General features: G+C 42.2%; 1 protein-coding gene and 1 long non-coding RNA gene across 6 annotated transcripts in view; one reads left to right on the plus strand and one right to left on the minus strand.

The window, feature by feature from the left end:
- The window catches only part of RUNX2 (RUNX family transcription factor 2), a 220,174-nt gene that overhangs the window by 26,795 nt on the left and 169,142 nt on the right, over positions 1 to 24,237 (minus strand). For all 4 annotated transcript variants that reach the window (XM_072832807.1, XM_072832804.1, XM_072832803.1 and 1 more), the window contains one exon: positions 9,299 to 9,460. In XM_072832807.1, coding sequence (XP_072688908.1) covers positions 9,299 to 9,460 — 162 coding nt within the window. The remainder of the gene's footprint in view (positions 1 to 9,298; positions 9,461 to 24,237) is intronic.
- On the plus strand, positions 408 to 13,943 carry LOC140636938 (uncharacterized). Of its 2 annotated transcripts, none has more exons than XR_012034203.1 (3): positions 408 to 1,064; positions 1,475 to 1,752; positions 11,909 to 13,943. It is a non-coding gene; the product is annotated as an uncharacterized lncRNA (long non-coding RNA). The 2 variants fall into 2 exon arrangements; XR_012034202.1 differs by lacking the exon at positions 11,909 to 13,943 and adding an exon at positions 3,121 to 4,070.

Consider the following 24,237-nt stretch of genomic DNA (forward strand, 5'->3'; position numbering starts at 1 on the left):
AAGGGACCCAAAAGCAGGCAGCACTATTGGATAGACTTTTCTGTCGTGAGCAAGTACTTCCCATGAGCATCTACTTACAGAGCATAAAACTAGGACTCAGAGACACTGCAGAGGGTTAGTAGGCTAGTCCTTGGCCCAAGGGAACTTTCCATCTAGGTGGGAAAAGACAGATTTTCTCTATGTTCTTGTCCTATCTTAAGAAACATTATGAAACCACACATGCCAACAAGTGGAACTTTTGTTTTGCAGTCGAAAATATAATTGTTGAAGTAACTCAGAATAAAAGTATAATCTAGCAGAATGGAGCTGATTTTACTTTCCTAAGGAGAAGGCTTTAAGTTGCTTCGGCAGGAGGGCAAGAGATCACTTCTCACTAACATTCTGAGCATTGTTTGTACATTCCAGCATCTACACGTCTGGCATCACAGGGTAACTGTGTCATATTTGCTTATGTCCTCTCCTAAGTAACACTGAAAGCTTCCTGAAGGCACAGACGAGATCTTCGATTTTGGTTTTTGTTTGCTGCCTGCCTATACACATTATAATTATGTGCCAAGTAGTTGCTGAGCTGACTTGATATGATTGAAGTAAGCTAAGAAAAGACTTCCCAGGTAGGAGGGAATGCAAGAGGCTACTACTATATTGGATGAGGCTATAAAACTCCAAGAAGTTCCTGACAGGCAGGAACTATTACTTGAAGTAAATAAGATAAAACCAAATGGGAATAACTGTAAATGATCATACTTGGATCTGAAAAAAATAACTGTAAAAGTGAAAAAAAATTCAGCTTGCCAGAAAATGGCAAGCATGAGGAGACAGAGTGTAGTATGGTCACCAGAGCACTAAAGCCACCACAGTCTCCTCGAACAGAGGCCAAGAATACGGGAGTTTGGTTCTGGGCACCAGGCGTGAAGAGGTATACTAACAAACCGTGGTGTGCCAGGAGACCATGGACCCAGAGACCACGGACCCGGACAAGGAGTGGCAGGAAGCCCTATCATACAGCAAGGGTTTAAAAGAGTGGAGAGGATTGGGGAGAACAAGGAACGTTCAGTGTGGAGAAGGTAAGACGGTCAAAAATGTCAAAACCAGAGCCTTTCCTTTGTTTTAGAGGCATCGTTTTGCTTCCATTTACAGCTTAGTTAATATAATTTCTATTATTTTCCCAAAAAAAGACTTTGACACTTTATTACATGATGGCTATAATTAATGTCAGACCCTAAATTAGAAATCAAAAATTCTATTTGATCATTTGGTTTCAAGCTGGAACTAAAGTATGTTTTGGCATTATTACCAACTGTTAGCAAGTTCTGGAAACAGATGCAGTCTTGCTATGTGTTCTAAATATGAAACACATTGCAGAGAGGCTCGGAGATAAAAATATATACTGCTTATGCACACTCATACTGTGCTATTTCCTGTCCTTATCAGCAATCAAAGTTCCTCCTGTTTTGTCCTTTCTTTGTTGTTCCAGGTGAACAAAATCGTCTCTCTCCTTTTTCCTTTTCTTCTCCCCTTTTCTTCTACATGCCTACCATCTTCTATTTTCCTACCTCCTCTCCCACTGAGAGTTGTCTCATTAGGGATTTACTGAGCACATGCTACATGCCCCAAACCATGCTCAGTTATAAGAATTCAAGACTATGCACGACGCAGCCACCGTGCTTGAGAAGCTTACCTCCGGTAGAAGGTGAAAGGCGTGCAAGCAAAGGAAGGTATACATCACATGGGAGGTGCATCCGAAGCACAGAGGTGAGAAATGGATGGGCGTAGACAGAGTAATAAACTCTGAGGAAACTGGTGGTTGGGGAAGGGATCCCTTTTGGGAAAGAGGTAGCTGAGATGGATGGACAGGGCCTGAACCAGCAATGTGGCAAAAAGAGCTGGCGGCTGGCATGGAAGTGGGAAGTGTACTTACAGAACACCAGGCATCCTTAGGGAAAAGGAGCATCCTTTACCTGGGAGGGCAGCGAAGTGGCCAGATAAATGGGCTGTTATTTTTAAGCTGCGTCTGTTCTGTACTTGAACTGATAAGCATCATCACCTAAATGTACTGTTTAGTAAGTGGTCTATGGACAAAACCAAAGAAAAATATTTATTAAAAAATGGACCAAAAGTACGGAAAACCGTGATGTGGGCCATTTTTGGTGACAACTGCTGTGACAGAGGAAGTGTTTCCCCAGGAAGGAATGCATGAAATGCTTTCTTAAAAAGAAGGTATCATTGACAGAGTCAGTGACAAAAGGAAATGGGTGGTGGGGGTGGGGGGTATTCCCACGCCCAGGGAGAGCAGCTTTGATGTTTTAAAAAATAACATCCTTACAATAGAACAGTACCCAGTGGTAAAAAGAAGTGAGCTACCAAGTCATGGAAAGATATAGAGGGACCTTAAATGCACATGGCAAAGTAAGGGAGAGAAACCGGGCTGAAAAGGCTACAGACCAGGATTCCAATTATAAAACATTCTGAAAAAGGCGAAACTATCGAGAGAGGTAAAAGATCACAGCCTGGGGCTATGGGGGCAGGTAGAGAGGGACAGACAGGTAGAGTCCAGGGGATTTTTAGGGCAACAAAATTATTGTGAAGGACTCTGTAGTGGTGGATACTTGGCATTATGTATTTGACAAAACCCAGAGAAGTGCACAACACTGACAGTGAATGCTCACATAAACTATGGACTTCAGTTAGGAATAATATATCAATATATCGGTTCATCAAATATACCAAATGTACCACACAAATGCAAGAAGTGAATAATAAGACAAAATGCCAGGCAAGTAGGGTAGGGGTGGGGGGGGCTAAGATCCCAGCTCTACTTTATGCTCAATTTTTCTGTAAATCTAGAACTTCTCTATAAGCTTTTAAATAAAGCTCCTCTAAAAAAAATGAAGTATCAATTTAAAAACATATATATATATATATATAAACAGAGGATCTTTCTACCATTTTGAAGCCAATGACTCAGTAGTTTCTCCACCAGCATTTATCAGATAAGGCAAACTTTGTTAGAAGTCCTAAGAGCAACAAACCCCTGGGCAGAGATCATCTCGCTCCCTGCACAAAATTCTGACACATGCTGATGGGCACTTCTGAGTAATTTGTTCCCATTGGCCCACACAGGCACAAGGAATGAACGGACACACACAGCTGAGGACAGTGCACAGAATCTTCAATGACAATGAAACGAAAACTCAGGTTCCCTTAGTCAAATTGCCTCCACCCTCTTCTTTGTGAACCACAGAAGCCACTGTGTCATTAAAAAATCAAACTTTAATAGCTTTTAGTGAGGCGAGGTTCAAACTCCTAAGTTTTCTCCTACGAAAAGAAAGGCATTGTAGCAAATCTTTCAATAAAATCTGTAGCCATGTCCTTGCCATCCTTGCACACGCATGAGCCCCTTCATTACTCAATCTTTTCTTCACATGTGGGTGGTCGTACATGTATCAAAAAACAAATGTTCACGAACATAGCTGACAAGAACCACGTGTAAAATCAGAGTCAGGCCACATACGCAGGTTCATGCTGAGCTTCCGTACCTCCCGTCTAACTACAAGTAACAGTAAATATCACACAGCCGAGTTCAGTCAGTCCTGTGAATCAGGCCAACTACCCCCACCGATCTAGTCGGAATGGAAACCACTTCTTGGGTCCTCGGCATCAGTAACTCAAAACTCATAGTACGCCGAGGTCCAGGTACGCCCTGAACTTGGGACACCCACCTCCTACTCCCCAGCAATATGATAAAAACATCATCTGTTCGTGTCAGTGGAGAGCCTATCTTCAGAGAAAGCAAGATGAATTTAACGTATAGAATGCCAAAATAACCCAACCAATCACCGTCGAGATAACACAGAGAAGACTACTTAACAACATTCAACTGGGAACACAGGGCTTGCCTTTGTTTAGGGTCTATTAAATTTAATAACTTCCCCCTCTGTGGCTTTAAACAGAGAACTTCTTCAAAATAAGAGTGGCTCCTATTAAACTTAATTACTTGCCCGTGGCTGCTGTGGCAGAGGTGTGTCTACCAAACAGGTGGCTCTTAATAAAGGAATGGTTCTGTAGTAAAAAGTAGATGTTCTAGTGTTTTATTATGGTTGCTTTAACTTTCTGGTTTATTAGTATTAATTGCTGGAGCTTTCCTTTTAACCTCTCTTAAGGCGTCACTCCCTCCTGTGAGTTAAGAGTGGCCCTGTGAAAATAAATGTCCACATATACTTGGCACATTATTGAAGCTGCTGGTTTCAAAACCGGACTCAGGGGACTTGATAGAAACTCGGTTATAAGGGACGTTTAAAAATGAACTGCATCAAACACAGCTGGGGTTGAAATCACACGAAACAACCCCTCCCGATAGGCCTTGAATGATCAAATGGGGTTTTTCCACTGACACTTTCTAGATTTTGTGGTAGTAGTAAAATAATGTTTAGTAACTTTATTTATTAGACTAACGCCTATTCTGCTGACCTTTGGAAATATTATATAGTTTAGGGACTAAGAGTCATAAAAACAGAGACATCTTTAATAGTCCTGTGCAGTTGATTAAGTGGAATTTTTTGATATTTAAATATTTTGCAAGAAGAAATTCAAGACCATTTGCTGAAACAAACAAAAACAAAACATGTAACCTTCAAAAAGATTACAATTCTTAACTCTGTCTCACATTTAAAAAAAAAATCCTACAAATGTAGAAAAAAATCATCCATACAACCTGCATTGGCCTCTCTCAGAGTAACAAAAGGCAGACAACATATATGACCCTACTCTTATGTCTCTAACTCACGGATCTTACCTAAGAGACCTCCTGAAAGCATCAGAGAGGTCCATGGGCACAGTGACCAAGACCCCAGAAAAAGGACTATATGAATCCCTTCCACTTCATCTATGCTGAAGAGTGCTACAGACTTAGGTCAATCTAAGCCAATTTACTCAGATGGGTGGGGAAGGCAAGGAGTCATCTGCAGTGAATAGACTTCTGTAGGGTCCCCTCCTTCAAGCTCATACTCTGACCCAAAAGTCAAAGAATCTAACTCAAGAAACAGTTGTTTCTTTTCATACGGGGTAATTACATAAAATACATTTTGAAAGTCTGTAATTATTCACTCACCTAGTATTTTGTAATGACCTGCAGAAAAGTCATTATAAGCTTTGTGCCAAGCCTCAGGAGGGCTTTGAACATCTAAAATGCCATGGCTGATAACACGATTACCACGATAAAGACATACAATGGTCTGGGTTGTTGTCAGGCTTACTTGCTGTCCTGCCTTGCCACACCTTGCTCTTTGCTGGAATCAGTGAGAAACAATTTTGACTACCTCCATATAGTGAATGTTTAGGATCGTTTAAGATGAAACGAGATAATGTATAAGATCCCTCAGGAATGGAGGATGCTACTTCAATACAGATTGTTATGTGATAAGCCACATTCATCATAATAAATAGGGGAGGAGAGGAAAACCAGTCCCCAGGGCTTCTGATAAGAAGCATTTGATTTTTCTAATTCAGCTGCACAGGAACTAAACCTTGTTACAATAAAGGAAGCCCTACTGATCAATTACATGACAATAATTTATTGTTTAGTCATAAACCTATGACTGTTGTTATTGTTTTTGTTATAATATCGAAGGCGGTTTAAGGTTAAGGAAATATTCCCTGAATCTTGGTATTGTGCCTGTGAACTCCAAGGCATCTCGTGTGGCATCTTTACCTGCAGTAAAGTAGGGAGTGTGGGTAACATACCTTTCAATCATCTTTATTTAGACCTCACTTCCATGAGCGCCATGGCAGGGACAACACACTACAGCATCACTGTCTTTATTGTAATCCATTAAGGTCTGGCATTTGCAGCCACGCTGGAAAAATTACTCAGCAGGAATGCCAAAATAGGAAGTTGTACGATTGGATTTTCTGAAGATCTTTAAGTATATGACATGATGGTCTTTCTTTGGGATGGTCTTTTAGGATGAACTGGAGTATCTTTAGGAACAGTACTTTCTGAAAGATCTCTCTGGTTGCTCTTATTCCTATGATCCCTTGGAAAAGAATAGGATCATGCTATTTTCCAATGTTATAACGAAATAGTTATTTTCTCTTACTGACCTTTTATGGATGGTTCCCAAGTGCTTTTAGCTCTATAAACATTCATTCTAAATCTATACAATAATAATAATAAAACATTGAGTACTTCTCTGTGCTAGGCACTGTGTGCAGTGCTTTATGAATGCCATTTGAGTATTAACTCATTTAAATATTTAAATATTTCAAGAGTTTTTTGTTGTTGTTGTTTTAAATATATTCTGTGGTGGATCCATTTTACAAAGCAAATAATCCCCTTTAAGAGTTCAGATTTTTTGCCTACTTGACTCATTTAAGCTAGGGCTTGCTTGCAAATTATATACAGATAGGCAATTTTTACAAAACAACTTTTACTTCATAATATCAGCTACAATCTGTGGAGCACATTAGTGAGTGTGTGGTGTGTTGGCAGCACTTTACATAAAGCATCCCACTGGTTCCTCACAATAACCCTAGGAGATTAATATTATATCCCTATTTTATAAATAAGAAAGCTAAGTTTCAGAGAAGTAAGAAACTTGCCTGTTGTGTGCATGAGCTGGGATTCGAATCTGGATCTGAACCTCCAGTTCTCCCATACAAGTAAGGACTTCTTTCTCACCCATGATCATATGAGAGTATTTTTGTTTCCCCTTCATATAAGGAGATGAGAACTGAGTTCTCTACACAAAAGCATGAACTGCTCTGGAAGGCATCTCAAAAAACGAACACAGGTCTGCCCTAGAGATGGAGATGAAGTTTAATGTTTAGGTTATCCATGTTATGGAGAGAAAGCATCCTTGACCCTAGGGATGGCTTTAGATATTGGGGGGGGGGGGATAAGACAGAATCTATGGACTGGGGCACCTGGGAAGCCAAGTTCAAGGAAGGTCCCTAGGACCGGCTCCCAAAGAAGTGAAAGCGGCACTCACTCCAGCCAACTTGATCCCCAAGCCCACCGGGCGGCACTCTGGGGTGTGGACTCAGCCCCACACCCAGGAGGAAGGCCAGGTAAATCAGAGTTCCTCCAGTTCCCTGACAGTCCACATCTAGTTCTTTCTTCCTGTTTCCCCACATGCTGACAAGAGGGATTTTCTGTTCTCTTCCCTTTGATGTTTACACAGAACCTCCCACCCTGGCACCATGTTACTTTGCCAGGAACAACTCATAGAAATGAGGAAAAAACTGGACTGAACTCAGTTTTAAACTAGTTTAGAGCAGAGGCTCGTTCCTATCGTTGGCCTCCGATCAATATATGGCTGGACAATTAACCAGTTTCTGCTCCTACTGCCTCTTCTATGAAACAGGAGTTATGTTGTATTCATTTATGGAAAGGTTTTAAATAATTATCAGTGAATGGACTCAAGGTAACCTATTCTATGTTATACGTGTAAATGATTAATAACAGTGACTAGTCATTTATGGGGAATGTTTTCAGTGTTCTTTGCGATGGTTTTCCCACTGAATTTTATGTGAATGCACCTGGGTGAGAAAACGTGGTAGATAAGTGTCCCTATAGCTACGATCACTCCCTGAGGTTTGTTCCTCTAGGTACTGCCAGAGGACAAACAGCAAAATCTTCTTCAGCCACAGAGGGTTGTACAGATGGAAGCCCCAGAGGACCCTAAACAGAAGCAAGTTTGCACAAATCTGTCCTGGCAAAGTGTCATTTTGGCCCTATGTGAAACAAAACAGACTCAGTATAAAACACAGAAGGAATGACCAGAACTAATTCAACACCATCCAGCACTGTGCCTTTGATCCCACATCAGCCCTCATTCTCCACCACCCCCACCCAGGCCTTACTCATCCCTTCTCGCGTCTTTAACTGATGGTTGCCTAAAGGAGGTAGTAATTCCTGTCAAGGAAATGATAATTAAAATTCTATACTCTGCACAATCCCCCCAATACATACCATGTGATTCAAAAAAATAATATTCGCAGTCAAAATGGAAAGTCAACATGGTTTTCCAAAGAATCTCGTGGTTCTCCCTCCACCCCTCTTCTTTCCCTACTCACCCCTGCGGGAGTCCATCTGCTGTAGAAAATGTGAAGGCACTAGGACCAGAGAGCCCCTTCCTGCCATTCGCTTGAGAAACAAAGCCTTCCCTCCTCCCAAGTGGAAAGAAATAAAGGAGTCTGAACTAATCAAAACCTGCAAGCCTGCTGGTGGAGCTTCAGCTTGTCAGTGATGCGACTCAGTGGAGTGAGTAGAGGCTTCGAGCTTTGCAGAAGATGAGACAGGGAGAGAAACAGAGACAGAAACACAAAGAGAAAGAAAGAAAGGCATTAACCTGGCCAGGAGTCAAACAGGTGCAGAGAGCGCGACCGCTGAGAAGAGCGTCTGACACCTAAGAGGAGCCTACTGTGTGTGCCTCAGTGGGTTTACTGGTTTATCTACGGGGGCCGTGCTCCGGTCTGTGTGTCAGGGCTGCACTGAGAGATTTCCTTCCTTATCCACGGGACTCACATGGGTGCCCGAGAGCCCTGAACTCTTCTCCACTTGCCAGTGTGAAGCCTGCGTACGCTCTCCGGCTCTCTCTGTGATGAATCCTCTCCACGACGGAGAGAGGAAGCCGCATTGTTCACCACGTGCGCCTCCACCTCGAGCCACGGTTTCTGCAGGGCCTCTGGAATAACACTGTGTGCGCACAGGGGCTGCCAGGGCCAGAGCCTCCTGCAGAGGCTGCGGCAGTCTGGGACTGGCCACTCACAGGCCACGCGGGGCCTTTTAAGATCCTTCCAGGCCTCACCACACTTAAAATGACTAGCTTCTGATAAGGACCTGAAGTTTGCAGGTGTTCTCTCTCAGAACAAGTCAGCTTGGACGTGTGGGACTTAAGAGGCTCTAGAAATGGAAGGCCGTGCCATCAGCCTGCGATCTGGCTTACAGGCGGACGTCGAGAAGAGACAGGAACGCAAGCAGAGGAAGGCCTGGCCTAAGACCCTCGGGAGACCGCGCCCACCGAAGGGGACACAATTCAGCAGAACGAAAGCTCGGTGGCACTGACTGTCCTCTTAAGGAAATGATGCCAGCTCTGGCGGGTTTTCAGTCTTTTCATTTAAAAGGTTCAAGTACTTGATAACCTTGTAATCCAGAGGACCCGGTTTGCCAGCTGTCATCCCCTTGCCCACACGTCTCTGATAGAGAGTTACTGTGAACCTTGGCCCACCCTACAACCCCAGCACCACCACCCCCGCCCCCAGCACGGGAGTGGGTCTGTAGTTAAAGTATGGTCTTTACCTGAAATGCGCCTGGGCACGTCGGTGATGGCAGGAAGCCCCGTGCCCCGCGTGGAAGACAGCGGGGTGGTGGAGTGAATGGACGGGGATGTCATCTGGCTCAGGTAGGACGGGTAAGACTGGTCATAGGACCACGGCGGGGAAGACTGTGCCTGTCTGGGGTCTGGGAAAAAGAAGAAACATCTTTAGAGTACTGGCCACTATGGACTTAGAACATGCAGCCCCAAACTGAGAGGGGATAAATCAAGAGAAAAAGGAGGATCCATAAGGACTACTGACTTCCTGTGGCCCCACCCACTCAGGCCCTGGATGGCACAAACCTTCCTAGACTTCCAGGCTCGATGAGTGTGACAACATGGGCCATGCATAAGGACTATTTCTCTCTCACACATAAGGATTTCTATTTAGAAAGTCTAAAGGCCATTTAAAAAACAATCTGCTCCAGTATCTTTACAAAGTTGAATTCTGTTTATTTTCTGTATCTTCTCATCTTATTTCAATGAACACATGTTACTCTCGACTTTTTTTTTTAAGTTAGAATTTCTTTGAACAATCAACTTGGTTAAAGAAGAGGTAGACTGTACTTTTTCCCCGTTGCGTATCCAGCTACTATCTTTCAGATGTGCTTTTTGGTTTATAAAGTACATGATTCCATGATTTCACTTTCTTTCCGGGGAGGTCAGTGGATGGCACTTTCTACCAGCAGGGTTAGGAGGTTGAGGGTAGAGATGAGAACAGAGGTAGCAGCATGTGAGAAGAACACGGAGGAGGGCAGCCAGTTTTAGGATTCTCATGTTAAAGCTACCCCAGAAAATAACTTTTAAGAAAGAGACAAACTCAATTTCAAAGTCAACTGCCATTAAGAACTGAAAAGCTTCAGGGCTCCCAGGTGTCTCCATGGGTTAAGGGTCTGACTCTTGATTTCCACTCAGGTCTTGATCTCAGGGTTGTGAGATCCAGCCCTGTTTCGGGCTCTGCATCAAGTGGTAGTCTGCTTAAGACTCTCTCCCTCTCTCGCTGCCCTTCCCCCACCCCTTCTCTCTCTTAAAAAAAAAAAACAAAAAAACGAAAAGCTTCACCACCATACAGTTTCAATGTTAAGCATATGAGTTTCTGACAGTAAGAAAACGACCCAAAACAGAAAAGCAGGGATATGTCTTTAATCCTATTGGAATCTGGTTTAAAGATGCCACATGTTTGGAATACAGCCTAGTGTTACCTATAGTCACTGTAATAATAAAAATAATGGGCAGCCAACTTGTTAGGGTTAAGTGCTGAGCATTAACAGTATCTTTTGATGTATCTCTATGGGGTTTCCTGGAGGCACAAGCTCAAAGCCAGTTATATTTATCAAAAGGGCTTCAGTCTACAGAAGAAAAAAAAGGTAAATTTGCTCTATATTTCCAGTGTATATTTCAAACTGTTTTGTTCTTATCAGAGAGCTAATCAAACAGAATCATAAGCAAATTTCTCTTAATTTTCTTTTTGCTAATTCTAAAATGTTTTGCTAAATTTTAAAAATTCGAATACACTGGGCTGTTCACAAGACAACATTGTATATTAGAATATTCAGGGACTTTTGAATGTGCAGAATTAGATTCAAATTCTGAGGCTTCTAGTTTCTAGCTGTGTGATCTTCGGTTAATTACTCAGCAACTCTGAGCCATCTCTAAAGAGGTGGGGGTAATTATCTCTGAATCACAGGGATGTGAGAATTACATTAGAAAACCACGAAGAGAGGACCAGCACAAAGAGGCACTCACTAAGTATTGATACTTGTCAGAAAGAAAAAAAAGAAAAGAAAAGAAAAGAAAAGAAAAGAAAAGAAAAGAAAAGAAAAGAAAAAAAAGAAAAGGAAAAGAAAAGAAAAGAAAAGAAAAGAAAAGAAAAGAAAAGAAAAGAAAAGAAAAGAAAAGAAAGAAAAGAAAAGGAAAGGAAAGAAAAGAGAAAACTCTTGGTGACACAGGGCGGTCCCCAGTTAAAACACACCTGAATTGGCACTAATACATTTGGAGTACATTTAAAATTATTTCCCTAACACCTATTAGCCTCTAAAAATGACAAGCTTAATTTTTTAAAATGATCAGTATGTTTGAATAGTCAACGCAGGCTTATCACTAAAAATAAAAATGATTACAAGACACAGGTTATTTCTGAAGTGATTCCTCTTTTAAAGCCTCTTGGTTTTTCCATACAATCAAAGCCAGTTAGTTTCAGCTATTTCTTGTTTATTTGTTCAATTCAGAAACAGTATATTTAAAGGCTAAGTAGAACAATACTGAATCAAAATAATTAAATACATCTGAATATTTATCTGATGTTTACTATATCAACAGATACATAGGAAAATTCCATCCAATTCAATGTCAGGGAACATTTACTGGAGTTTGTGATTTGAATAAAAGTACAGTCCTGTAAATGGTTAACATACACTTTTCTTTCAGAAACCTAAAGAGGACTTGGTCTTTAAAGTAATGAATTTTTGTGCTGTAAAATGTTCAAGGCTGAGATTGTAGAGATGGGCAACATTTCAAATCAGAGTCAGTGGTCCTTGTTACATATATGACATACTTCCTTATTTTAGCCATTAACGTAATTCATTACATTTCAGAGAAATGTAGATGATCTTCAGATGGGAAAAGATGCATTCCGTCCAGCCCTAGAAAGCGATCTCATAAAGTCAAGAACCTCTCTCAAGCCACATTTCAACAGACAAAAAGGACAAGAATCACACAGATAAATGAGCAGGGCACACAGGACTCAGATGTGGATCTGAACTCTAATCTGACTTTACTGGATGACTTCCGGAGCAAGCAGTCTAACCTGTGTGTCTATTCCTCTACTATCACATGCTGTTAGCAGTAGTACAGGGCTCCCTGCCTAAAAATGGGAAAAAATACAAAGAAATGTAAAGAATGACTAAAATGATTAATGTTCAAACATATCACAGAGGAATCAGGGAACTTAATTTGGGCCGCATTTCAGTTCTCCCTTGTGTGGAGGGGCAGCCTGGTCCAGAGGGTAGTAAGTGGGCTTTCCAGCAAAAGGGTTAAGTGTTGGAACCCTAGCAGCTCTGCTATTTATAAGCTGCACGGCCTTGGCTGTGTTAGGGAACTCCTTGAATCTTAGTTTCCTCATCTGGAAATGAGTGAGTGTATCATGATAAAGTGAATATTGTGAAATGGTCATGGGCACTGGCTAGGCAGCCCAGACCCTAACTGTGCTGAGCAGTCCAGGCCATCACTGCACTGAGCAAGCCATTTTAACTTCTGGGTCTCAACAGCTCATCTGTAAAATGGGAATAACGATGCTACTTAGGGTTAGGGTTGCTGGGAGCATTCCAAGACAGGGGCCTTATCTGATGAGTTATCTGGCATTCCTGGTAAATATTAAGCACATAGTAAATGTAAGTGATTACTGCTATCTGTAAAATGAGTATAATAACCACCACCATGTTCATTCCAAAAGTAAATGAGTTAATGGAAGCAAAGGCATTCATTCATCAAGTGCTATATTAAAATGATTACTACTCTCTTTAGGAGCCCACAAGGTCAAGGCTCTGCTGTGTGACAAGGGTTATGTTTCTCAGTGTTGCTGAGCCTTAGTTGCTTCACCTGTAAAATGGGTATGATAATACTATCTCAGAGTTGTTATAAGGACTAAATAATATACTGTAACAGGCAAATCATCATTATCATTCAAAAATATTAAAAATCTGACTCTAAACCATGCAGGGTGGCTGGGGTATCTAGTGTCATTCTTGAAGTTTTCCAAGATCAGACTCAACACAATTCATTGCGATGCCTGGCACATAGTTAGTGCTCAATAAGCAAACACTCAAGGAACCTCCCAGCGTGGCTGGAGTGAATAATGAAATTTTATAATGAAGTAGTAATTACTCATTCTCCAACTTCCCCTTAGGCTCTAAAAGAAGTTGTATTAATGACATTTTAGTTTTTACATCAAATCACTGACTTCCAGAATATACAGTAGAACCGTGTATGAAAGGATAGTTTTGCTTTTAGTGGAGGTCCTTCCTGAAGACAACCAAGATTATAGAAAATAACTTCTCACTATCCTTAACAAGTGAGATCTCTCTCTGGTTTTTTGTCCCAGAGGAGAGACTGCAGAGCCCAGCCAATCTCTTTCAGGGTGACCATCCTAAGATTCTACGAGAATGCCCAACTTAAGGAGAGAGAGTTACTACAGAAAAATAAAACACAAGAACTACCATACGGGGTTCACTAGATCTCATAGAAATAATGTAAAAAGCGGACAGCAATCTCAAAAAAAAAAAAAAAGAAAGAAAGAAAGAAAGAAAAGTGATAGTCTCCAAACACCCCAGGCCCTCTCTAATACCTTGTGAATGGTATCACCATTTCTGGCCTGTGTGATCTTGGATAAATCACATAACCTATCCAATCTTCAACCTTCCTGGTGTGTACAATGGGGATAAATAAGGAGACCTTCCTCCTCAAATTGTTATGAAGGACAAGGAGCTTTAGGAGCTCACAAATGTAAAGAGAAAGCACACGGTAAGAACCCAACCAGTGTTCATCACTATTAAAACGTCTCCTCTACTGAACTTTCATTGTGTGTTTATGTTTCCAGCCCATAATCTCTTATCCTAGTAGAGGACAGTTTTTAGAAGTCTGTACTTTTGAAGTCTACTATTTGGAGAATATATCTGTGCTGGTCATGTCAATATCCCTTATGATCATTTAACCTTAATCGTGTTCCTTCTTCATCTTGGTTTCTCCCAGAACAAGAAATTCTAATCTGTTTAGTGTATTTTTTTTTAAAGATTTTATTTATTTATTCATGATAGTCACACAGAGAGAGACAGAGAGGCAGAGACATAGGCAGAGGGAGAAGCAGGCTCCATGCACCGGGAGCCCGACGTGGGATTCGATCCCGGGTCTCCAGGATCACGCCCTGGGCCAAAGGCAGGCGCCAAACCGCTGCGCCACCCAGGGATCCCCTGTTTAGTGTATTTTTTTTAATACTGTACACCTTAACTTTTTTCAAACTGTAGTGCAAAAAATAGCCATAAAATATCTTGATTTCCTAAATGCCCACTCACCAAGAAAACATAATCCCATCATAAACATACAATGATAGCATGTTTGCTTAGTTATGGACAATTATTAATGCTTACAGTAGAGAAAAGTCACCTTAACCTGATCTCACAGATGCCTTTGGAACTCAACTTCCTGAAGAAACCTGAGACTTCTGGGATTCGCTTTAAACTTGGGTGAGTCAGAGCAGGTGACAGATGGCTTTTAAGCATCACCAGCCAATCCTAAGGTTGCTACCAGGGACGAGTGCAGGGCCTTGCTCTGAGACAAACCTACTAATTACCATTTGCAAACAAGAAACTGTCTTCACTCTGACTTCAGGTCCCACAGGGCTGATAGAACCACTCTTTCACTCCACCCCACCCAGAGTTAGATTGAACAGTTTGTCCCTTTGACTCTGCAGAGGAAGGTACAGTGTCCTACACTCCAACATAAATAAGAATATTCTTTATTTTTGTGTCTCAGAGGATAGAAGTGCCAATCGTAGTCTTGCTATTATGTCCTGGATAACCTGTAACTACCTATCAAGCACCCACAAGATTTCAGAGGAACTTCCTTTCTCAGAAATTTTTCGAAAAAAATGAAAACCACTATTGAGCTTTAAATATTTTATGGTGTTCTTAAAACTGTAATTCACTATTTTTACATGACAATCCTCAGAAACAGTATCAATATTATTAATAATATTTATGATTATATTATAGAAATTCAAAGTACTGACATGTTTTTATACAGATATGACAATTTAAAAACAAAACCTTTGTTAATGTTTTTTTTTATGTGCAAAACCTTTGTTAAATTTTTTTTTTTTTATGTGCACATACTCCTTAGTGCTTGGGAAATCTGAAATCCTAAATATCACATGAGCACTTAAATATGACCATACCCTATTTCTCCCCAAACTCCTCTGCTCTCACCTAAAATGGGGGTTTTTAAAAGGAAGTTGTGATCAAATTTGACCTGAAAGATAAACCCGAGAGAGAAAATCAGGTCTTCCCTCTATGATGGGCCTGCCGTTCTCACAGCCAGGAAGTGACAAAGCAAAATGATTAAATGAGAGAGAAGAGAAAGCAGCAGAGGACCTAGGTAGGGCAGAGAGAGCTCCTATAGCCTAGATGAAACCAGTGAGAAAATGGGCCCCAGATCGAACTGTGCAAGCATGCCAAGAACTACCGCCAGGCATATAAGGTCAGGCTACTTAGTAGATATCTTGGATCTGTAACTACACCCTTCTAGAAGAAATCATGGTTTCCTTTGTGAGAAGAAACCAATTCTAGCTACTAAGAGTTCAGGTTGAATAAAAAGGAACCAGGCATTCGACATAAAAAATCCTTCAAAGCCGACAGAGAGGCAAACCATAAGAGAGTCTAACGATAGGGAACAAACAGGGTTTGATGAAGGGAGGTGGGTGGGTGATGGGCTAGATGGGTGATGGGTATTGAGAAGGGCACTTGTTGTGATGAGCACTGGGTGTGATGAATCACTGAGTTCTACTCCTGAAACCAATACTGGACAGCCGCATGCTAACTAACTTGAATTTAAATGAAAACTTAGAAAAAAGAACCCATCAGCATTGGTTCTAACTGGCAGTCTGTCACAGACACAGCTACCACCAACACTGTGCAGGATTGCTCCATATAGCTTATATTTTAAAAAGACAACAGAAGCCCAGAGGTCTGCATACACTTTATAGTCCCTCTCCCAATTCATTAAGTCAAGAGCAAGGCTCTGATTTAGCTGACCTTTTTCTATCTGCAGAGTACAAATAGTCATTACTGCCACCTTAGCAGGGCTTTTGAGGGGCAGGGGGAAAAGGAGTTTTTGCATGCTGTTCTGGTGAACCAGCAAAAAATTAATTCTTATTGTAAAAGACAGCTCCTGTAAGCCCATATGGCAGTGTGATGGGTCTAAGGGACTGATAGGACACAAAAGGCCTTTCCTGCCTTGCTCACACAAGCAGCTGGGAAAGTTAAGACTGAAAAGATATAAACAACAATTAATTCAAAAATGTTCAAAGCATGTACCTGTGTCTTTAAAAAAACACTCTAAAGATAGAAATGAACCATGAAGCATCAATGTCAGAACAGACTTCATAAGGTCTCTTTCTAGAGTGGTGTTCCTTCTGCATGGGCTACTTGGGGATTGTTCCAGAAACTCCCATAACATAAAGTACAGAAGGCAACATACCCAGGAGATGCTCCCCAATGCTAATTGGAGAAGAGTGGTTCCCATGTCTCAAGGTGTCTTAGCACCAGCCAAAAATGGAAACAACTACTTATTTAAACCTGTAGGTCTAAGGAAGGCAAGCTCTCTTCTTTGAGCTGGACCACAGTTTCTGAAGTTCAATCACTGGTACAGGGAAAAAGGAAGGAGTGGCCATTCACCTCCTAAAATGGTATATAAAGAGTCATGGCTCTAAGAGTAGCCATACTTTCCAATGACTGAAAAGCTAATTCCATGTCTGCATAATTGAACTCTAAACACTCCAGGTAATAAAAAGAGAAGGGGGAGGCAGACAGAAAAAAGGCACCCTAGGAAAATGAACTGACTCTAGGAAAATATGTAGAAGTCTTAAGTCTGAAAAAGTCTGAGTCAGGCTTGGGGGGACGGGGAACAAAGCAGGCTGAGAGCTGCACAAAAGCCCAGTGAGCGGTAAGTATGGAGACTCAGTGGTTGCTCCGAGCAGGCCTCCTTTTGTAAACACTTCGGTTAAACACGTGTAGGTGTGAAGAAGGGCCTGCTTTCCTAAGAATCACTCACAACAAGGCACACCATGCATGTGGGTTGAACTTCATGCAGAGATGGGAGGAAACAAGTTAACAAGGGCAAAGCCTGAATCAGCGCACAGAAGGCTTCTTCCTGTTTGTGGGGCCAACAGACCTCTGTGTAACGTGACCCAGCAAGAGCCAATGGTTTCTGCCAAACTTCAGCACATCTACCATCTACTGTGAGCACCTGCTGTATTTGGGAAACAGTATGATGAGAAACCTCCACATTCCCACCCCTCTTCCTCCACCCAGTTTCTACCCTAATCAGTACATCAGTCTGTGTAAACCTCAAATATTTCTTAAGAAAAACTGGGGTACTTAAAATGAACTCTGTAGAGACTCTACTAGTTTAAGATTATACCCTTTCCATTGCTCCCAGGGTCAAATAAAGCCAAGAATCTCAACAGAGAGAGGCAGGTTTACAATTTCCTATCCTCAACTGTTTTGGTCATATTACTATCATTCATAATACAAATACACTCACATCCATATGTACATTCATTCCCATTTCAAAACAATTTACACTAAACACCAAATGTTTAAATTCTATGTCTTCTCTAAGAACCTTTCTAGATAGACTGGATTTTTCAAATGAGCTCTCCCACTCACTTCTGGTTCTCTCGACTAATGGGAAACACAGCTCTTAAAACACACAGGCTCCTCCAAGCACAGGAAGAGCCTTGGACGGGTGGCTCCGGCACCAACCATGCAGTCGTGCTCCACTAATCTGCCTTCTCTGAGTCTTACTGCTTGCACCTGGACGATGAGAGGAGCACCTATCGGTTATGGCTAAGATGTTTCCCAGCTATGAAATGCTACGATTCTAACTACTCAGAAAAGTGGGCTCCCTACCCTCAGTCCTTTCTGGAGACAGTGGTTATAAGTGAAATTACTGAAGGTGGGTTGAGCAGATTTGGGCCGGCCATGAAAGGTAGTTGAGAGCTGTCAGTGGTGGTGGGTGGCTCACGTTAATAGAGAAGATACGAAGAGCAGGATTTTGACTCCTCCTCTCGTCCCCACCTGGGGCTTCCTCAAATGGACCAAGGTGGCTACCGGATTCATTTGGCAGAAGACCAACCTCACTGATTCACAGAGCTTTAGACTGAAATTTGAGGAGAAAAGAGCAGCACACTGTTTGGATAAAACTGGATGCTATGTCGGGTACACTGGGCATGATGAGTTATGTCACAAAGCAAACAATGAGAGAAGAAAGACTTAGTAACTGTTAGAAGACAATGGCAGAGAAGAGAATGAGAGATGATATGTGGAGTCTAAGAGGTCACAGGCCACAACAAAAGGTTAAAAAAAGAAAACCAAAGGAAGTTGAATTAAGACAAGGTAATGAGAAGTGCCTTAAAAGTATCACCAGCTTTTGGATGAATGGGACTCATAACCGTCTCATAAAAAATGAGGGGATTTTCTTATTTAGAAAAAACTTAATAGAAGAAACGAGAGTCTATACCACGTCACACCTAATCTGTGTGGCATATCCCAGACCTCAATGGTAAAGCCAGCAGAGGGATGGGAAGAAGCTACACACAAAACCAGAACCCGAGATATGACGGAGATGTGGTGCTGCTGGCCAGAGAAGTGAACTTCAGTCCAAATCACCACACTCAAGTGGGTGGAGTCAGTTCAGGTCAAATCAGGCTGATGTCCACATCCAGGGGGGCAGCCAGAGCAACTAGGGTATTATAGAAGGTCCCCAGGCATGGTGACTTCTGCTATCAGATGGATCATGGCATCCACGGTGCTAAGAATTATCTCCTGGTCATTCATTCACCCATGCAACCATTCATTCACTCATTCCAAAAATACTGACTGAATGGCCTACTGTGGTACTGTGCTAGCTACTAGGGAGGTTAATGGTAAATACAGACAGACCTAACCTCTGCCCCCATAGACTTTACAGTCTGGCAGGGATGACTGACGTGAATCAAAGGTGAGAAATACTAGAGAGTCCTTGGCACCATGACAATGCACGATGGGGGACCCCAACCACACCTGGGGGTCTAGCTTCTCTCATGATGTGATGTGACCATTAAGCCAAGAACTCAGTGGGCAAGCAAAGGTCCTGGAAAGCGGCAGGTAAGGTGAACAGGACTTTAGGCAGAGTGATCAGTGTGTATCAAGTTTACGGGACGGAGACAACAAGGTTTTTGGAGGAGTCAAGAGAGCCCGTGTGGGTGGATTATTGACAAAAGGTTCAAAATCTCGTGGGAGGAGAAAAGGGGAGGAGTCAGCAGGCAAAACCTGCTGGACCACACTGGAGGTTTGGGGCCTTATCCTAAGCGCAGTGGAAGGTCACTGAGGTGTTTTAAGTATGAGGTGACATAACCAGATATGCATTTCTAAAATCTCCCTTAGCATCATAATAGAAACAGGGCACAAGTCCAGTCTAGGACCTGGCAAACAGGGAAGGGTGTACAGGGCAAACAACCGCTGAAATGGACTGGGGGGCGGAGCCCAGGAGCCAGACTCAGGAAAGCCAGCAAGTGGCCTGGGGCATTTAGCTGCCTCCACACACCATCTGACTCAGGACCACGGGGATGAGGCTCCTGGCATGCCTCGGGCTGGATCAGATCAGCTCTGGCTGAGCAGGGGGACCTCTGGTGATGGGCCTTGGGCCTGCCGCCGTGATTTGGGCAGGCCCCGCCTCATCCATTCTGGTTCAAGGGCTAAAGCCTGGGCACCTGGACTTTTAACAAGCTCCCCAGGTGATGCTAAAATGCACCAAAGTCTGAAAACAATGGACTTAATTTTTACTGATGACCCTCGGAAAGGAAAATGACCCAACGCTATTCTGATTTAATCTTCCCTATCAAGAAGAAGGATCTTCAAATAGAATGAGCAAAACAAACATGCTTCAGAAGACATGAAGGCCCAGGAGAAGTAAGAAGACAGAGGAGAGAGACTTGTGCTTTAGACGAATTCAAGGTTCTGCTCCCAGATGAGTTCACCCCACAGTTTTGCAAGAATTGTGGAGACCAGTAGGCAAAGGCTTCTTTTTGACAGAGCAGGGCTATAAAGTTTTATTAAGTCATTCTGTTTCCCCATAACTCCACTCACTACTAACCTTAGCTTTGTTCTCTGGCATTACGCCTGCACATGAGAGTCCTGAAATTATTTGAAGATTGTGCCTTCACGACATGACCTATGATAGTTGTATATTCGCTTATTCCACTCACCTCATTTTGAGAAAAGCATTGCTACTGGTAAAATCTAAATGTCAACTAGTTTTTTGGAGCTTCTGTTGGTGATTTGATGACCTGCTTGCAGTCCACTGAAAACACTAAGTCACCTTCAACACCCTGTGGACAACAAGTTTCTCACACCTGAGCTCCAAAGTAATGATCAGAAAGCAGAACAGGTTCACCAAAACCCATCTCCTAGGGTTACTACAGCAATAGATTAGAAGAAAGCTCACCTGTCCATTGTGCATCTTGACCTCAGCAAAGTATATGCCTTATCTCTGATGTGATTTATAGCCAGTTAAAAGGTCTACCAGAAAGTGGTGGTTGAGATGACTTCTGGTCGGCTTTGAGAGAGATGTATCGTGGCAGATTCAAATTCATTACAATCCAGCACATTCATTAAAGTCTTTAAAGAATTAGAAACAATGTTTCTAAGCTGCAAGATGAGACAAAGTTGTGAGGAACAGCCAACACACTGCGTGAAGCTTTAGAATCACTAAATAATCCTAACAGGATGGAAAATGATGAAACTGAGTAAGAAAGAAAGTACAGTGCTGCGTTTGGTCAAGTCCAAGACAGGATGGCAGAAGCCTGCCCTAAGAGCAGCCACAGTGTGATAGAATGACAAAAAAGTTAACACTGATTTTGGATGCATTAAGAGTACCAGAAGACACCTTCCCCCGCCACTGCCCTGGCCACACATAGCTAGAGGACAGTGTTTTCTCAAGGCAGCATCCAATGGAACCTCCAGCCATCACATGAGGAATAGTTGAAGGAGTAGCCAAGAGCTCCCATGTACCCTCAACCTTTCCACAGGACACCTACTTCCTGCCCAACCTGAAACTTAGGATTTCCCCGGATCTTTCTTCCTTCCTCCTAACTTTTCCACTTGCCTTATTCTCCAAAATCCCAAGACAGAGCCAACTCCTCTACAGAAGTTCTATCTTTACCATGACCTACCAACCTCCTGAATATCCCTCCATATTGGTAACTGGCTCAACATCTTCCTTGTTTCCCTGACTTGTACGAAATCCTACCAAATCCTAGGAGAGACTCATTCTCCCTGATGATCCAACTACACTAGAGCCCACTCCCATTACCAAACTGCAATGCATGCAGGAGAGAAGCACATAACTGTGATGGTTGGCTCTTCCAAATATTTCTATCCTTAGCCATCTCCTCAGTGATGCTCACCCAAAGCCACTTTCCTTTCCCATCATTCATCTGGATGACTGTTCCAATCATTTACTATTCTCCTTAACCTTCTCCCCTAAACTCTCACCTCCTCTCCACCTAAAACCACCTTGTCAGGTTTCACCTTCCTGGGACACTCATTTTAGCTCTGAGAGTTTCAGAAATCTCCTGGTGCGTAGGTTTTCTTATTCACAAAACAGATTTCACAATATGGACTCTTCAGTAATATCTGTCTCAAAGACTGCTACTGTTTTGAAACATTAAAAAGCAAGTCTCTATCCAAATAAAGCCCTAGAAAAAAAAAATCTGATGATCTTATGTGGGAGTAGGGACATACAATTTTGTTTCTGGAGAATTTATGCACATATCAAGATGAAGAAATGGAATCAAAATGCATCACCAGAGCATCCACTATACCAAACTGCATGCCTGACATGCCCCTCTCCTGGGTTGGCCTTGTAGGGTGAATATTTCCTCCAAAGCTAGATTCCTATTCTGATTATTTTGCCTACAGTCCATTGCAAAAGGTAAAAAGGGGCAAGAAAGGTCCTTAGGCAACTAGTGAAGAGGACAGACATGCATTTGTCCATATATACATATACATATATACATGTCTGTGTGTCTGTATTACACATGCACACACATGTGTGTATATAAAGCTAAAACCAGATATAAAGCCAGAGAAAGATAATGCTCTGGAAAAGAATGAAAGAAAGAAATCAAGAATTCCTCTGGGCAGAGACCCAAAGACCAGCTAGAAACACAACAGTCTTGGGGAAGGAAGGATAAAGCACGGCATTATGTAGATGGAGTCTTCTTATCACAATTAGACATTAACTATGCATCTTCTCTTCCAGATAGGAGGAAATTACAAAGGCAAGTTTTTTGGAACTCAAGAAATTAATTCTTTTTGGAACACTGCCCCTCTCCATTTTTCTAAGAGCATAATAAAGCTCTTATGAGACCCCAGAGCATATTCAGTTAATAAGGGATTCCTACTGACAAAAGTCCAGAGACCTTTAAGAAGTTGATCTAAGGACACTAATAGGCTAACAACAACTTGACGTGTTGACCACCAGCCTTCCAGAGTCTTCCTGAGCCTTATTCTTCAAAGCCAATCAGGCTGACCTCAAATTCTGCCCTTCTTCATAAGGTGGCTGCCAGAGCTCAATGGATGTGTAATTTTGTTCACACACAATTTGTAGCATTTTCTCACATGGACTGCAACTGGTGACTCTTCTAAGGAGCTTGCCAGCTTACAAATGTGCATGGCAGCAGCAAATTTACTTGGATCTCCTGCGCAAACCATCCAAGGCAGAGAAAGGGACAGGACTTTCTGATAACTTCAAAAATTAAACATTAGCACCACCAAAGTAAAAGAGCACTACATTCAACAGCCTGCCTTTGAAGGCAGTGATTTCAGTTCCTTCAGACATAAGAGGCCTGCAAGTAAGTAAGAACATGGTGGGCAAAAAGCATGAGGCCTCACTCACCTCTCCCTTTCCCCATGCCCCACCACCTTGTCAATGCTGATGGCACCTGTGGTCACTCTTCCTGCTAACAGTCACTGAGCCTCTCTAGGGCCTCCGGCTCTTCTTCACACTTGCAGCCACTGCCCACCAGCCCTGCCCCATGCCCACTTCACCTCCCACTCTGTTTCACATTAAATAGTTGTGTGGTCACCGGGCATTTGAATACAGCTGTAATTTGAGACACACACTACTCAGCTGTGCTTTCCTATTTCGGAAAGGATTATGCTAGTAAATATTTCAGTGTTAAGGCTGTGGGCTCAGGCCTGGGACAGCCAAACATACACAGCCCAAGCTCAGCTGGCCTAATTGGCTGAGATCCTCTTCATGTTTAAAGGCTTGTTGCTGGCAAAGGGAATACAAAGTTGGGTGGAAATACTTCACTGCAGTCAATGTAACTGCTGATAAGATGATTATTTACGTGATGCCTGGCCAAGTTGCTTTTTGAGAGATTTCTAAAAGTATTACCTTGAATATAAATTCACGAAACTGTAATTTAACCACTGAAAACAATTTTATTGCATTTTAAAGCATGATTCAGATACTCCTAATGCATCCCTTTTATGAAAATATCATCCCTGAGGATTCTAAATAATATCCTATGGGGAGAAGAAAAAGAAAGTAGTCCCTTAGAATATGTATCATTTAGATTGCCAGCAATATGCCCGACTTGACAGGGATGAGGATGACTGCCTACTAAGGATCTACTAAACTCATAGTTGATTATAGTGGCTGAAGAAGCTTTCAGTGAGTCATCTCTTGAAGACTCAATTTCTTCCACCTGTAAGATATGTTTTTTTCAGAATTGTTTTAAGGCTTTAATAAGAACTTTATGCAAAACTAGTTTGTCAGTGGGGAAAAGCTGCATAAATGAAACTCAGCAGGTTCAGAAATGGGAGGAAACAGCCTCTCATGCATCAGCCTCCAAACAGTGCTCATGGTTAAGGAGCATAGGACCCTGAAGCAGTGCAGATCTGGCTTTCATACCTATATTTGCCACTTACTAGCTCTAAGTGGGACTCTGGGCAGGGTATCTAAGGCATCTGGCCTTTCAGACCCTCAGCTTTGCATAATAATACCATCCACCTGCCAGAGCTGTTGTAAGGAGCACAGGAACTGACCTCATTACAACTCCTGGCACACAATATGCATCCAATAAAGAGTAGCTCACAATAAT

The sequence above is a fragment of the Canis lupus genome, chromosome 7, assembly GCF_048164855.1.
Source record: "Canis lupus baileyi chromosome 7, mCanLup2.hap1, whole genome shotgun sequence".
Taxonomy (NCBI): domain Eukaryota; kingdom Metazoa; phylum Chordata; class Mammalia; order Carnivora; family Canidae; genus Canis; species Canis lupus.